Source organism: Taurulus bubalis, assembly GCF_910589615.1.
Source record: "Taurulus bubalis genome assembly, chromosome: 4".
In the NCBI taxonomy this organism is placed as follows: Eukaryota; Metazoa; Chordata; class Actinopteri; order Perciformes; family Cottidae; genus Taurulus; species Taurulus bubalis.
In genome coordinates this window covers 5,803,286-5,820,700 of record NC_136592.1, presented here as the reverse complement: position 1 = coordinate 5,820,700, position 17,415 = coordinate 5,803,286, and the positions used below count along the sequence as shown (strand labels likewise).

At 43.6% G+C, this 17,415-nt stretch overlaps 1 protein-coding gene across 1 annotated transcript; it reads right to left on the bottom strand.

The window, feature by feature from the left end:
* Nucleotides 1–196: 196 nt before the first annotated feature.
* Nucleotides 197–15,809, bottom strand: plekho2 (pleckstrin homology domain containing, family O member 2; the record flags this gene model as incomplete). Its single annotated transcript, XM_079217469.1, has 7 exons — nt 197–3,037; nt 3,137–3,444; nt 4,298–4,400; nt 4,504–4,608; nt 6,332–6,454; nt 6,653–6,802; nt 15,597–15,809. 7 exons carry the CDS (start codon nt 15,807–15,809, stop codon nt 1,589–1,591), a joined length of 2,451 nt encoding a protein of 816 aa, XP_079073595.1. The 3' UTR covers nt 197–1,588.
* Between the last annotated feature and the right edge of the window lie 1,606 nt (nt 15,810–17,415).

Here is a 17,415-nt window from a genome sequence, read left to right as displayed (position 1 = left end):
GATTATTCAGATTTCTTGTGAATTTTCTGCCAATTTTCCTGCTAAAGTATTGTTTCAGTGGGCAGACTAAGATCAAGCTGGCAGGCTTCAGCGAGGTTTGAAAACAGATCTTTCTGAAGGGAAACCAATATACGAATAGGCCACAGAGTAAATCAGAATAGATGACACCAAACATAAACAGATAGTTTCCCTTTGTTTATTTGGGCAATAGCAAATTGTATCAAAAGAGTACAATATCTAAGGTTAGAACATATTCTTGCATATTCTAAAAGGCATGACATATTTGAAAAAGTCTTAAAACTACCATCACTTCTTTTTAATAACAAATAATTGGACACAAATAGGGGGAATTCTCATTCATGATTCAAATGAATGTGAACATATACTGTAACAGGGGTTAGTGGGCGCCAAGAGGGCTGCTACAAGCTCTTTGTTCGGTGCTATGTACAATATCAGTATGAAAAATTATTAATAACACAACTGGAATCAGTTTGGATTACCAGTACTTCATTTTTGCTTTAATCACACGGTTAGTCTGATAAATATTAATTTCAGAGAACTCCTGAGCTAGGTTGGTACATCTTTCCTCATCAACAATGAACAGCCAATGCTGTCGTAAAAGCATTAAGTATGTACAATATGAATCCCTCATAAACTGCCAGCATAAACATGGTATCTGAAAATAGGAGAAAAAGCCTATTTAATCCACAAAGAAGAGTACACTATTGTGTAATTGTGTAATTTGGTGTTAACACTTTTTAGTACTTTTTTTGTTGCATGTTCACAATGTATTGACAGTGCTGCTTTGTCATTATATTATTAATTCTCTAATTAACTTTCAAGTTCTTGGCCTCGAAAATGTCAGATATTTCACATTAAAAACAAAAAATGATATGTACACAGTAGAGCGTCAAGCAGAGAAAGTTAAACTAGAAATAATTGCACTTAGGTAATTATGAGCGAACTGTTGCATGTGCAGCATAACCATCAAAAACGAGTCATGCGTCCCAAGTTTCCGTCAATAGTGCGCTGCAAGAATGAGTCCTAATCTCCACATGTTGATCGACGTCTCCGTTTAAAGCTGTCTCTCTGGTATCGAGAGAAAATACTCAAACACCGTTGACGCTGCTTATGACTCTGGTGAGATCTCCGCCCGCAGGAGTGTTTGTCCTCTATGTTGAGCGCCGTTTTTTTACTTTAATATCGAGATGAATTGAAAAACGCCTTCTTTTTTTTGACGATATTTTTCAAAACAACTACAAGAAAATCAATTTCCTCATATTTTTATATCAAAATCCACTCAGATATTCCTCCTGTGAAACAAAAGTTGAGTGTGCTTTCGTAAGCCAGTGCCAACCCTGAATGTCACGGCTGTTGCAGCTTTCATTAGAGCGGACAAACACCCTGTTGGTTCTATTTCTTACACGTTTGTCGTGTTTTTCATGACAAACGTAACGAATCTCACTTTTATTTCAGCCTCATGCAAATCATACAGGGGGCTATGTGCAGAAATCCAAAGCTTGAGAAGGCTTGCTGTGCCTGTTAAAGGTTGCTAAGCTAAGACTGGACCATCACTGTGCAGGAACATTCACCAGCTCTTCCTGTTGCTGGAGTTGTTTACAACTTTCAGTTTATTGACTTCTTTCAGGACATGGTCGGCTTTCTTCAGCTTCTCCATGGCTTTGGCCAGCAGATGCTCCGTCTTGCCCTCCCCGTCCCCTCGCCCCTGCGACTGGGACACTTTGCTCATGAGCTCCCTCGTCTTCTCCATCTCCAGCGCCACTACGGTCTCGATTTTCATGACGTCGGCACCGAGGGCCCCGTCGGCACCGAGGGCCCCGTCTTCACCGGCTACAGCTCTGGTGTGCTGTCCCGCCTCAACGCAGACTGAAGAGTCAGACAGCAGATCTCCAATGGAGGCTGACTTGGCCTTGGCTGAGGGCTTGAGAGGCAGAGTGGGCCCCGAGCGGCGACGGGGGAAACCCCTTGGTCTGACCTGAGGCTTGGGCGGGGTCTTTGTCGGCCTTGAACTCACGGGGATCTGAACGTCGTCCTCGCTGGCGTCAAACACATCCAGACCGGCGTGGCTTCCTCTCAACGCAGCCGTGGACGCCACCAGCGTGTCTTCGCTCCCAGAGCCCTCGCTGTCATCGTCCGAGTGCTGACCGCTGTCTACTGATTTCTCCTCCGTCTTCTTTTTCTTCTCCACGGGCAAGTGACAGAGCAGCGGACTCAGGCTGAGGCTGTCGCTGACCGAGTCGCTCAAAGAGACGAGTACCGAGGGGACTTCGCTCTTGGCTAGTTCCTCTTCTGCTCGAGGAGAACAGGCGGAGGTATCTGAGCCTGTTGGCAGTAACGCAGTAGGGTCCTGTCCCTCATTAATCTGCGTCATACTTGCATTATCGCCTGTGTGTTGTGCGTCGGGCTGAACGGGTTTCTCAGGCTTTTTCTTGTGGAGCAGAAGAGGACTGCTCTTCCCGAGGGTCTTTGTGGGTATTTGCGACTCATTGTCGGATGCTTTGCTTTCGTCACTACTCATAGTCTCCTCTGATTCCTCTTCAGAAACCTGTCCTTCTGCTCCGGGACTCTCAGGTTCATCATCTCCGACACTAGGCGAGACTTCTTTAGATATCGACTGGTCTGCTTCATCTGTTTCCACAGCTGTTTCTGCCTCCTCCTCCTCCTCCTCCTCCTCCTCCTCCTCATCGCCTTCTTCCTTCTCCATATTCTCGTCAGCTGTGCCTCGAACCCCTTGGTCTGGCTCCACGGCAGGATTGGAGGGTTTCTTCTCTTTGGATGGAGGGGTTGGAGGGGTTGGAGGGTGGGAGTTTGGCCTGCACTGTGAGGCCTCTGCAAGGTTGCTCAAGGAGTCGCTGGATCTGGGTTTGTTGGGAGGGGTTGGCGGTGGACCCGTCTTTTTCTTGGCATCGGGACTCTTTTCAGACACCTTCTCAGCTTTGACCTCTTCTGTGGCGTCCTCAACATGTGAAGCACAGGGCTTGGCTTCTTTAGATGGCGGCATTGGCGGCTTAAGGACCTTAAACACAATCAATATTATTTTAGAGACCATTTTATGCAAACTGAACGACAGATATTTCTGCTTTGTATGATATGGGTTATATAGCCCTATACACACCTTTTTCTCTGGGCCATCATCCTTGTCAGGTTCATCCTCAGGTATTGAACAATATTTCGCCTCTTTGGTAGGGGGCATGGGAGGTTTGATGACCTTTTTCTGGGGACTGACCTCTGGCTCAGTCGGAGCCTCCTCCCCAGCAGTCTGTTTCTCTGCAGATTCACTGGCATTGGACGGAGGAGTTGGGGCTTTGATCGCCTCTTTGGGGGCTTCAGTGCCATCGACACTGGCACGATGGGTCCCATTAGGCATTATGGCATTCTCAAGATCGAGATCCAAACGCAGGATGCCATTAGAAGACACATCGGCTACCTGGAGGGCAAAAAAAAGATACCACCCAGATATCAGAGGCATTTAATTCAATTCAAAGCCAATATATCATACATTTTCAAATAAAAGCTGGATGGAAAACATAAGTGCTGGTTGCTAATAAAAAAAAAAGAGGTGAAAATGGCCAGGGGTGTCATGTCATATTCACCAGTCTTCTTTTTTTAACCAGAATAATATTTTCATTCACAAATTTACCTCTACGTCTTTGTTTTTTGTTTTTGTGTTAGGATGCTGTCATTGAAACTCAGAGATCACAGATATTTCATATTGAAATGGAGGTGATTATAACCGCTCAAAAAGTGATTTAATTAGTTATTAACAACACTTTTTCTGTTAAAAAGCAATGGAAATAATGTGTATGTAAGACAACTGGTAAACAAGTGTGGTGTTTGAATTAACAGCAAACAGTATCAAAAGCAAAGTAAAATGAAAGCAGATAAGGACAGAAGGTCTTTTTCCTAAACGGTCGTAACATATACTTAATTTATATTTAGTAATAATACACATTGTATTTTAAATATACTTAATATGCAACAATCACTGTAATCGATATTAGGATTAAAGGAGTCTTGAGCTTAAATTCTACTTAACAAGGGATGTGGTGATATCAACAGGAACAATTTAGTTTCGATGACGCTCTGATCCAGACCTACTTACACACATTCACACCTCCTGAGTGTGTGAACCAACAAGAAACCCAAACATGAGAAGAACAAGAAGCTCAACGCAGAGTTGACATTCAAATCTAGACTTATTCACTGTAGCACCAGCACTAACCACATAGTGCCCACACACACACACACACACACACACACACACACACACACACACAAACCTCTTTCATGTGTATCCTGGTCGGTGGCCGCCGGTTCCGGTTCCCTTTGGGCCTCGTTCGAGTAACATGCTCTAAGTTAATGCTTTCATCAACCATCACCTGTGAAAACATGACGCTTATTGATTTGCATTCCCACTTCATGAGCTCAGCGTGCATCAAAACTCAGCGAGGACGTCATTGACTGACATCAAGAGATGCTCACCTCATCGAAGACTTTGTTCTTTGCTCGATTGATGCCATCAAGCAGCGCTTTAATCCAGGCCTCCTTCTCCTCGGCCGTCTGAGCTTGGAACTTCACATCATGGACCTGTCAGTCACATAAAGCGGAGACATGACCCGTGTCACCTACACACAATTGTCATTCCAAAATAAGGTTGATGATCAAAGGTAAAACTAACGCTGGTTGTGAGACGCACCGCTTGCTGCGCTGCTTTAAGAAAAATATGTTTGGCAGCATTCAGCCAGTTAGAGCCAGGGTTGAGGAGGGTTACCCCGGAGAAAGCAAGTGGCAGCCAAGTAGCTGTTCACAAGCCGGTCCTCTCACTTCATTCACTTCAACGACCCCAATAGACTACAAACTACCCACGAATTCAGGAACTCTGAGTTTAACAAATAGGGTGTTGTTGTAAAATGTGGAATGATTTCAACTCTCAAAACAATCTTTTGTAACGACGTTTCCCTTTTTTCCTTTACTTCCCTATATTCAGAAAATTGTAGTGACAATGCACACCAAAACCAATGGTTTAGTCTTAGCGATAATACGGCTGGGAAGAAAACAAGAAGTAGTATCTCAAAAACTCCACTGGTTGTCTTTCATTTCTTGTATATCGGGGTTATTGGAATCTTATTTTTTTATCATCACATGAGACTTAAATCATTCTACTACAAGCAACACAAAACCCATTACAGGTTGTAGAGCCACAGCCAGACATTGGTGGTGTGTCAAAGAGAGTGAGAGTAAATTCAGCAGTATGGCTCTGTTCACACTGAGTCACGGCTCAGCCGGGTCACTGCGTACGGACTGGGGGGGGAAGTGACACACATGCACAAGAGAGCCATACTGTGTGTTCGTGAAGTAAATGTAAACCTCTCTCTCTCTCTCTCTCTCTCTCTCTCTCTCTCTCTCTCTCTCTCTCTCTCTCAAACACACACACACACACACACACACACAAATGAGCTGTCCACAATGCAGCACCTCGCAGTGAGGGCAACTGTTCAAGTTGTGGAGTTGTAAAAGTTTTCACTCATTACTTGTACGTTACATTTTGTAATGGTGAATTTATTACTATAGGATTCTTTTTTTTTTGTTGCAATTTTATGGACTACAGGAAATAATGAAGAGAGAGATACAAAAAGAAGCTTCCGGGCTGAACTCAACTCATTTTGTGATTTCATGGATAGTTACATAAAGGGTGACTTTGGTATTTTTCAACCTGGACCCTAATTTGCCATGTTTTTGTGTCAAACTGACCAATGTACGTCCACTACACGTGCTTGGTTTTGCCCCCGTCACACTGCTTGTCAGAATATGTGTCTGACAATATTATGGAAAGAGTCTCTTGCTGAAAAACAACGACGGAAAACACGACGACCCTGCTGGAAAAAAAGCCAGTTAGCTTGTTGCGTTGGAGTAACACTACAAAAAAACATAGTTTAGTGCTTTTTAAATGATTAAAAAAAGAACAGTGATAAAGGTGCATTTCTGAATTGAGAACACTTTGCGCAGCTTTGTGATGAATCACTCACTCATTTAGCCTGTAGTAGGAGTAAAGTATCAAATGATTCATGACTGATTACAACATATCTATATAGATTAATTTCCCCTTTTTAGCTGTTGAAATTCTTAATAATAAACCTGGCCTACATTTACTTCATATCATTAGGATGTCTATTTTATGATTCTCTGTTCACCGTGAAGGCATGCAAGATTCATTTCGTGAGTGAAGTATTCCTTTGAACCAGACAGCTGGATCTCTTTTTTTCTAAATCTCTTACCATGGCATTCACACCCGAAGTATCTCCCAGCTCACCTTGTTTCCAGGCTTGGGTGATCGAATCAGTATCAGTCTGTGCTTCTTCTTGAAGGGGCTCTTTAACTCGAGACATTTCTCATAGTTTTCCAGGTCCAGCCTCTCTAAGCAGTTCTGCAGGTTCTGCAACACGAGATGTTCGGCAAATGTGTTATTACCAATGACGGGAAGAAGAGGACTGTTGTGTGACTGGGAGCTGTGATTTAATGGCAGTAGGATAGAGTATGACGTTACATGATTCAGTTCAGAAATATTGGTGCGTTTTGGTGAAAGTGCTGCAAGAGTAGGGAGAAGAAACTTGCAGCAGAGATGGCAGCGTACCTCATTTTCATACACCACAATCTCAGTCTTCTCCACATGGACGAAGCGGTCCTTGTAGCTCGCCAACAGCCTGCCGGGGGCCTTCTTCACCCAGCCAGCCTTACCCAGGAACTTCGGCTCTTTACTCTGGGCTGGGTCCTCTTTTGCACCCTGCAAGTGTTGATTGTAAAAAAAAAAAAGAGAAATGTTATTTCTAAGAGGAAGGAAATCACACTCAGAACAAACGGCACAGTGCGAGCAGCGAGCAGACTCTCCGGCATTATCACTTTCCATTTGTCCTTTCTACTGATGGCATTACACAGAACATCTGTACTAGAAAAGTATGGAATGCAATTTTATTCAATATCAAAGACATAAATATCACCTAGGAACTAAAAAAAAAAGTAGTTTAGTTTGAATAAGTAAATAAAACGTTTTTTTAATGACATTTTATTGAATAATTTAACATTTATTAAGGGTCATTTTCCCCCCAGCTTTTTTTCATTTCCATCTATTGTATTAAAGAGAATGAGAAACGTGGTTATCTCATAGATTTAGACGAATGTGACAGGGCGAGCTAACTGAAGGTCCGACTGGCTGAGCCAAACCTGTTGGAGAGCTTCAGGGCAAACATTTTCTTTTGGGCCCCACATTGACCCCCCAACATGCATTTGGGAATATGCATCACCTGAGCACAGTATGAACTCAAATTGCCTCCTAAAGTTGTTGATTTTGTTCATCCAAATTTCCAGTTCATCAACATTGGATGTTTTACGCCACCGGTGTGTTTGGTGTGTTTTCACTTCATGCTCCAGCAGTGAGTGTGTACGACACAGTCAGTACTCTAAATTACTCACCAGCTTATATTATATCATGACTTCTTCCTGTTTGGACACTCATGTGATTTCCGTATTATTTCCAAATAATATGCTCCTCTGAACTCCCACTCCTTGGTCTAAGACATGGTGGTTTCCATTTAAGTCTAAGAGGAAATGTGTCTGTGTGATCACCCAGTTCTGTACAATGTGGTGTCATTGCAAAACTAGTTTCGCATTAGAGAACACTGAGGCCTGTGAAGAGCAGCAGCTCTCACTTCTTATCAGGCTTTTTCATTTCTGCCCTCACGAAAAGCACGCAGCGCCTCGGACACACCTCGCCTCTTTGGGACGGTGTCCACCTTGTGCGTTGTCCCATCGCTATGGGCCCACGGATGGCAGTGTCTCATCTGTTTACAAAGCAGTCTCAGGTCGTTAAAAAACGAAGAGCACGTCAGCAGCAGATGTGGAGGCGGCACAAAACACACTCACTAGCGCGACTGATAATGAAACTGTGGGCAGATTATAAGGGACCTGAAACACTTTACATTCATAATGAAAGTGGCACAGAGTGCGGCTGTATTCAACCAGTGCACGCTGCACACATGCAAAACAATAGCAGTGTGTTTTGGGTATGAAGTAAGGTGCAAAAAATCATATTTATCTGAATAGAATGTTGATAATATTCCCAGTTCAATTTAGCCACCATTGTAATCTATTGTAGCTGCTGGTGAATCCAAGCAGACTGCACTGTGGCTGCCAACACTCATAAAATATGGACTCGTGTCTCCATACAGACTCGTGGAAGAGCGCCTTGATAACCCAGATGCTCCTCATGCAGGTGTCTGCGAAAATTCACAGCCTTTGTTTCTGTTGGAGGAACTTGCGCCGGATATCTATTCTTTTTTCAGTGGTGGTGGTGGTGGGAAGAGGGGGATTAGGTGGAAGGTCATCAAACTGTTTTTCCACTTTCACTGTAACTGCGAGTGTGTGTGTCTCTGGCTTGGTAAACGGCAGTGCAGCTGCTGAAGAGGAAAGGAACGCCAGGCATGACGCAAAGACTGAGAGCCAGAAGGGCCAAAAAAGTGAAGAAGAAAAAAAAAATACTTTGCAGAACCACTTAAAAATAGAGCAGAGGGTGCGATGAGGAAACGCTTCGCCGCGTAAAGACGACAAAGCGGCCTCGCTGTGCAGTCCAGAGGGGGGCTCAGGGTGGCATGCCTCTGATGCGGGTGAACAAAGCAACAACGGGGCAAGATGGAACACTTCAAACCCTTTGCATCAGAGCAGCAGGAGGGTTTCCATTACTCAGGCCTCAGCTGACTAGTATAGCTCCGCGCTGCGATGCAACACATCGTAGGTTCAGGGTCTCCAGTTTTGGACTAACACAGGAAGTCTGTTCTGATCTGAAACACAGCACCTAACCAAGACTTTGACCTAAAAACAAAACTGCCCACACACACACACGTTTGTGCGATCTATTAGCCGCCCCGACTGCGCTGTGGTCAACACCGACATCTGGCATTGTGCAGATTAAAAATAACACGCAGAAGTTATGAAGTTACAACGCGCTAAAGCTGAGGTATGAGCGTGGGTCTCAAAAGAGGAAGAGAGAGAGCAGGGTTTTTCGTGGAAGAGACACACCTCAGCAGACATGTGTTTCAGATGAAGTTTTAGGTCTGGAAGCATCTGGCACTCATTGGTTTTAACGCTGACCGGCCCAGCATGAAGTCACCACGAGCCTCACTGGAGCTCACACTTTACCCCCGCTAGCCCCTGACAACTCGGGCTTGTGGGGAAGACAGTGGGGCTGGACCAATTCATTGTTATGCTGGGATGGTTAACCCCTTATTAGGCTTAAATGAAACACAACTGGGTGAGGTCACCACTTCTGCCCCGACAAAAGCTGCACAAAGAGACAGGCTGTAAAAACAAAAAAACAAAAAAAAATCAAGTTCTGATTCAGAATTTGTGACTTTGAATTGGTCAGATTAAAAAAAAAGGCGCGACTCCACTGTGAAGATACACTTCCTGCTGCCAGTGTTGTTCCAGCCAAGTGCATTGCAATAAATGACGGGAGTGTTTCCACGTGCAACTGCTGGGTTGATCGTACTGTCCACACCCTACAGTAAGGACGCACTGGTTGCTCAGTGTTTCATTGGGATTCGAGCAAATCGCTGTGCACAAAGGGTGCATTCTAACATGCTTCCTATCAGACCTCTCCTGCTTACTTAGATGTGTAAAGCTGCGACAATACGACCTCTGTTCTACATATCACACCACAGACCACAGGTGGTTCCAAAAGCTCTGATGTGTTCGCTGAAACTACGATAAACGCACCGACTGAAATACAAGTTCTGTTGTTTATGTCACTGTCACATACCGTCAGTATGGAAATCCTCATGAATAACCATTAAAAAAGCACCGAGATGCTTCCTTTCGCTTATGAAGGCGACTGGATGAACTTTCTACTCGTATTTTTTTAACAAAATCCCAAATGGTCCTGAATTTACTCACTTATACTAACCAGACTACAACCCTTGGGCTCATCTTGAACTAAAAAAAAAGGGCAATGTGTTTTACATTATGGGTCCAATCAGTAACATCATCTGCAAGAATGTTTTCACAGATTGATGACTGAGGCAGGAAGGATATCTATTTTTATAATGCAGTCAAGGCCAAGTGTGAACATTTATGCACATGTAGCACGTTATTCTTATCACCATGCAGTCTCACAACATAACCTCTGAACACTAATGGCTTCACAAGAACCTTCATTCTGACGGGACACATGCAAACAATGTGAAAATGATGACGTTAAGAAATCCCTCATATCCGCAAAAACAAATGATAGTTTCCATTAGGGACACAATTAAATATTATTTTGACTATTGATTAATCACTTATTCTTTTTCCCTCTGATAAGCACAGCGGCAGTTCACTCTCAGTTAAACTATTTAATCATATCGTTGTGTTCAAACTTCAAAAGAACTGCTTTATCCTGTTGCTCATTCTGGTAAAAACCATGCGTTTGTTAAGTTCTCCCAACAGAATTCTTGGACAGCTTCCTCAAACAACGGAGCCTAATTTGCCAAATGTAACTGTATTTATAACCATTTTCCAAAAAACGGCCAATTCCTCCACAATGCTCTGACTGCGCTCATCCATCCACACAGAAGCTCCAACATGGTGTAAAGTTTCCAATCGCAGCTGATAGCGAATCTAAAAACGTTTTGTCGTTGCATGACACCCTCACTTTGGGCTCTACGAAGGAGTGATGGGCGTTTCTCCACGACTTCGTCACATTTGAAAGAGGATTTATCAATTTACTAATCAAGAAACAAACTGATGGATTGCTCAATAGTGAAAAGACTAGTCAGTTGCAGCCATTGTGATGGCAGAAGGATCTTTAACATCTGCACAACAGCACAATCTTTAACATCTGCTCTTCGGTGCACATCATTTTGAGCTCCGTGATAATAGATGCTTCTTACTGAAAGGAAGTCGTAGTTGTGCACACAGCTTTCTTATAACACCTTGGCCAGGGAGAAGAAAAATAGTCTTTCTAATCCTAGCACACAATAAACTAAACTAAACCGAGACTGAATGTTTCAATCTGAATTTCATGCCCATCCCAGCTGGGAAAAAGCTAAAACTTTCACCTGACATTGTCTATGTGGAGAGAAGAGCAGGACTTCTACTCCCAGAACACTGAAATCAGTTTTAGATGTAGGACGCAGATGGACAGAAACCTGCCGAGACACGAGTTCATGTCTTATCCTCTAGTTTCAAGTCTTCTTCAATACAGCATGATGTTAATTTAGAAAATGATGCTCCATTTAGAGTCAAACAGACCATAAAGGCCGGGGCTAAAAGGTGATTGACGGGTTGCTGCCGCTACCAGAGCCGTAACTCCTTGTGCAATGAGGAAGAGAAATGTCTCCCAAAGGAACATTTCCCTCATCTTTCCGTCTTTTGAGGACTTGTTTTTGTCAATTTGGCAACACACATATGCATTCACTATTGAGGACTTTCTCTTTTCATAAAGGCACTTTCCCAGAAATTGTCAGCAGCGCCCCAGTGAAACGATGAGCACACACACACACACACACACACACACACACACACACACACACACACACACACATCCATTGTGCAGCAGACGCCTGGATAGCAGGACGATGATGAGAGAGGGTTAATTGTTTTCTGCCTGACACATAATGTGGCGGTCTGTTTCCTCTTTGCTGAATGGGTCGGGCAGACACGTCACACCATGCACTCTGGGTCAGTGGGATGGGGATAAATGAATGACTCATGGAGCTGAGACAAAAAGATCATCATGGAAGGGCCACAGCAGCTTTTTGGAGGGGTGAAAGATAAAGAAGATAAGGAAGAATGTGAAGTAGAGAGGAGGAAAACGGGAAATGACGAATACAAAATCTAAAGAAGCAGAGAAAGAGCCCAACAGCTGTCAGTGGGGAAGCCGGCCAAGTAGTGGGTGTTGTTCGTACTGACAATCTTTCCAGTCATAAACTCCAAGAACGTTCAGTTCAGCTTTAGATATTAGAGTACAAGATCCAAACAACAATGTAGAACAATATAAGCTATATATGTTTTTCACAAGAGGTCTAACATGTTTTTTTTTACACCTTTATGACACGCCGTGGTCCACTTCAGACTGGAGCAGGTCACACGTCTGTATGACCTGCAAACACGGAAACAGGCTTCTTTCAACAAGCCGCTGGCCGTAATCGATTTCAGACGCGTCATTCCTGAACACTGTCTACAAACTACCTGTGTGCACTCTCACAATCTTTGCACCAATCTAATTTCCTCAGCTGGAACCCACATTTCTTCGTTTTTTTTAACCAATTTTGACAAAAGATGTTCGCAAAATTGCATTTTAACGTCAGTGTGAAAGGCCGACTACAGCACGATGCATCGAGCCTCAGACTCCCATCAGCAGTGTTGAATGCTGACACAACTTACATGTTCTTCTGGATCCTTTTCAGGCAGTCTAAGTCTTATTAGACCTCGCGCATCTACACTTTGGGAATCCCCAGCCACACTGGACATCATATTCTCACACCACAAAATGTCCATATATTGATTCGGCGAAGGATTTAAGTAAATGAATAAATATTGTATTCAAATATCACAAATTTTGCCGTATAACGCACTAACGTTTTTCATAATGTCATTCCTTTGTGTGCAAAGTAACTGTGAGTAACTTTTTTTTCTGACGAAGCTATTTCGCTTCTGATTTTAATGTAAATCAAAAGGAGGTCCCACCTTTCAGATTGCTGATGTGTTTACATTACAATGCCATAATGTTCACAATTTATACACAAAAAGTGTTCATGTGATCTGAGGGCTGACAGGTGATCTACTTCAATTCTGACCCGATGCCCTCCACACAACACATGCGAAGTCAAACTTCATGAAAGATGCAACCATCAGTCACACCTCACCACCATGACAGCGACTTCACAGTCTGTTGTTCCTGATGGAAGAGCCTTCAAATCAAATGAACTGGTGCATGTCTTAATGTGTGTTCCTGGTAGAAAGTATCTAAGCATGCGCTCTATTTGCAGCCGAAGATCTTGAAAAGAAAGATTGTGGACTGTGAAGCGTACACAGCTTTGTGTGAGAGTGTTTGATCAACGTTACAACAGCGTGCAGGATAATGTGTGCAACAGGTTCCCTGCATACTGGAGGTACAGAGTACGTCTCTATACTTGACTTCCCTTTTTTAAGTTGGCTTCCTCAAAGTGCACCGAGGCGTGCAGTCGATTAATAGCTGCATTAAAGTAGGTTGTGTCTGAAGCATGGAGGATATGTTTCAGGATCAAATGCATTATTTCTTGTACTCGGATGACACAAATCAAAACAGCAAAAGTCTCGTTACAATCCGTCTTGTGAGGAGAGTTTGACAACGACAAGCCAAGCGTCCTTCATAAATGTGGCACATCGCAACGTACTCTGAAATGATGAAAGCAGGAGAGGTTATTAAGCATATGTTAACACTTTTACTGACATATACGCCTATCATAGCAGATTCGGCAAAGCTACAATCAGCCGTGTGTATTGCATGTGTGAAACAACAGCCTTTAGATGTGCCGCCTTGCATAAATGCCCAAATGCACCGTTATGGAGCGCGTGTAGCCTAACACGAAATGCTCTAATGCAATGCACGTACTCACTAAATGGAGATTTTAACAAAGCCGAATGTACCGACAGACACATATGACTCAGGCGAGGTCCGTTTTTCTGCGTTTAAGTCCCTGTGTTGACTCCCACAGGTTGCGCTGCTTTAAACTGCAACATCCGTACAGGCGGCGTCGCTCGAGCCTCCAATGCGCTCTGATGACCACCAACACGTTGATGAAACAGATTGACAGGTGGGCAGGTGCTCTCGTGCCAAATAATGTGGACTTTAGTTGACAGGCAGCGGACAGTTTGTGTACCTGCTGAGAATATCTGAGCCCAACATCTTTCTCTAATCACTATTACATGTATATAACACGGAAATAGCCACCTAGTCTCGGGCCCTAACTGTGTGTAATGACTCGGTCGCGCCCTTGTGAAGTGACTAGTGTGTACCGTCCCGCAGTCAATGCACACTTCAGCGTTCACTTTCACTACAAAAGTCTCAGCAACTGCAGCCCGACGTTGCAAAGACGTGCATGACGTGCATCCAAAAGGCTGAAGCGGCACACACGGGCGGACTGGAGTGACTACTCACATCTTCCATGATAAAAGGACCAAAATCCGTTATGTGAGCGTTGACTAGCCCTAAAAAAAAAACCTCGACGGTCGGCTTTATCCTCTCCAGAAACTGTGTGCTTCTCCCCCGTCGGTCGGCAGCTGACACATTTCCAACAGCGGGCGTAAAAAGTGAAGAAAACAAGGAACCGTGCAGTCTATGACACCAAGGGTCTCTCTCTTCTTTTTTTTCCTCTTTTGCTTTAGAGGAAGAAAAAAAAAAAAAGTTTGAAAAAAAAAAAAGTTTGGTTTCCGGTTGAAGTCTGTTTTTTTTTTTTTTTTACTCTTCGAATCAAAAAAGTCTGTCGAGGAGGAGCAACGCGATCTGTGCATCCTCCTATAACTCAAACTCCATGCAGCCGAGACTGTTGCTGAGAGTTCAGGTCGGCCGACGCGCGTTGCATGAAGCCGTTTCCATTTCCTATGATCAGATCTGCGAGACGAACACAGGCTGCAGACCGCAGCATCCTCTGAGATTCATAGAAAGCGGTCCTTCTCCCATCAACGAGGTACTCTGGACAGAAACGCGTTTCCATTGTTCACCAAACTTCAGAAAAGGGGGACTTTTTCCAGGATATTTGACTTGATGCTTTAGTACTTTTTGTTTTGGGGACATACTGGATGATGAACTTTACAGTGGCCTCTCACGTTACTACACCCGGCACTTCCTGGTGGGTGTCGCTGTTCCTGGGCCGGTGGGGTTTAAAACTTGCCATGTCGTCTCAGAGACAAACCAAAAGCTTTTGAGAAGAAGAAAACAAAGGAGAGTGAAATGTGATGACACCACTTTCTAGAAAAGGGCACTGATTATGATGATTATCACGAGTTTATTAAGTTGTGGCTTTTATCAGTGATTAGCAATTTACTTATCGGTTATACACCAACACAAAACTGGGTTGTCAGGTTGTGCTTGTCATTTATATGTTTTACACTTAATGAATACATGCTTAATAAGTTGTTTTTGAACAGATTTTGGCTCCAGATCAAAAGAGGTCATGTGGTCCAATCAGTCCAGGGTATTTTTTGCACAACCTGTCAGCTCAAAGTAACATAAGCCGTTGCACAGATCCACCTAAAGCCGTCGGTGAAAACACGTTGGGCAACCGCTTATAAAATAAATATCTTTCAGGTGATTAAATGAACCAAACTGCGGGTCGCAAAAGCATCTTTTCCATCGAGTAAAATAATTCAGTGTCGTTCTTTGGTCTTCTTCCAATGAATTCATACTCTCCAGTTCTGATATAAATGGTGCAATAGCAGCCTCCACGCGAACATATTCCAGAGCCGCCATTGTTGGTCAAAACAAACAGTCGCCATTACTCCAAGGCGTTTTTAATGTTATGTGTGATCCCGGGATTCGTGTGTAATCTCGTGACATGTTGCACCAACGCCAACTGCCAGTAGGACAACGAGGATTCAGTCAGTCGGTCTCCTCGTGTCTGCTTCCCTTTGGTGGTCGGCCGTTGATCCCATCCAAGAGATGACTGCTCAGGCAGCGGCACCGCACGGACCGCCCCACTTAGCAGCAGGTCGAGCTGGTCGGACGAGGATATAGTGAAGGTCAAGTTGCAGCTTGACCTCCAGAACCGATGGTCCATCAGCTAGGGGAGTGGCTGCAGGTAAAAGAGCTCACTGACTAAATCGAACGGCGACAAGGTTTTTTTTTTTTACATTAAAGGAATGCTCCACAAGTAATCATTTGATCTGTGTTAAACAAATAAATAAATAGCAGCTTGTGGAAGTGACGAAGAACTGCAGAGGCAGAGGAGAAGGAGGTGAGAGAGAAAAAGAGGCGGTGCTGTTATTGGCACACATCCGATCTCAGAATCGCAACACCAGTCTGCTGCTGGTGGGAGGTTACTGGGACGAAGTATACTGGTGATTCTGCAGGGAGCCCGACCCAACATCAAGGTACCGACGCATGTTTAGCTCGCTAAACATGTTGCATGTCTTGTATACGGCATGTATTCAATACTGTATGGCCATGTCTTTTGACTTTAAAGATTTCAGTCTGCTCTGTAAAAACATACAGCACAGGGCCGTGGATGATACTGAATGGATATTTAATGGTTATTGTGATAACGAGATAAGTAAATACTGGCGAAAAATGAGGCTCACACCTGAGAGAAGACATTTCCCATTAACGAGAAGAACAGTGCCCTCACAGTCGATGAATCTACAGCTTATTGTCTTCTTCAGAACAAAGTATGCACAATTCCCTGGAGCCCAAGGTGATGTCATCAAATGTTTAGTTTTGTCAGACCAGCAGTCCAAAAAAACCTAAAATAATATTAACTTTGTTTTATTGTAAAGACGAGGAAGAGCAGCACCTTTTCACATTTGAGAAGCTGAAGGTTTACATTTTTTCATTGAAAATGTTGATTGACTATCATTGCAGCTCTGTTATAAAAAATAGAGCAGAGGCCAAAGAGTTCAGCATGCTGAAGTCATGACTGTCCTACCCGCAAAAGGAGAGCATCAGTCGTTTTTGCAAGGCCCCAAAACAACATCTGTTAAACATTCAAGCGACAGCGCCTTCTAGTGGCCGTACGAATTATGATTCTCCTGTCTGGAGCAAAGGAGGAAGTCCTGTGACAGCATTAAAGAGTGGCAAAGGGTGCATCTCAAGGCTGTTAGGCCCAATCCCAATGTCCCCTAAACCCTCAAACCCTGAACCCTCAGGGACTCACTGACGTCAGCTGCTAACTGGTTGAGTGTGAGCGGCTGTGAGGGCTTGATGGTGTAAATATGAATGGACAGCTAAATACCGCTCACTCTTACTCTTCCAAGACTTTGGTAACATGAGCCGCAGAGTACTTTATTTATACTAATATATCTCACAAAATGTACCTTTAAGCAATAATACACAAGCAATCAATTGCTATTTGATCACGACTATGATGCAGCAGCATGACACATCTGTGATCACATACCAATTGATCACACCCTCTTATGTATTATTGCTTTTGTAAAACAGATACTTCATTTAGATTTTCATTTAAATTGTTGAGCCAGCCATCATGTTATGAAAACAGATCACAGCCAGAACGCAAAACTGACCAATGGAAGCAATGCATAAAACATGCTCTACATAAAATATGAGTATATCATGCTCATATACTAACCATTGTGTGACTGCTGCAGCATTCCCTTCTGGGAGCTGTCATCTAACACAATACAAAAAACAACAACATTGATGATTAA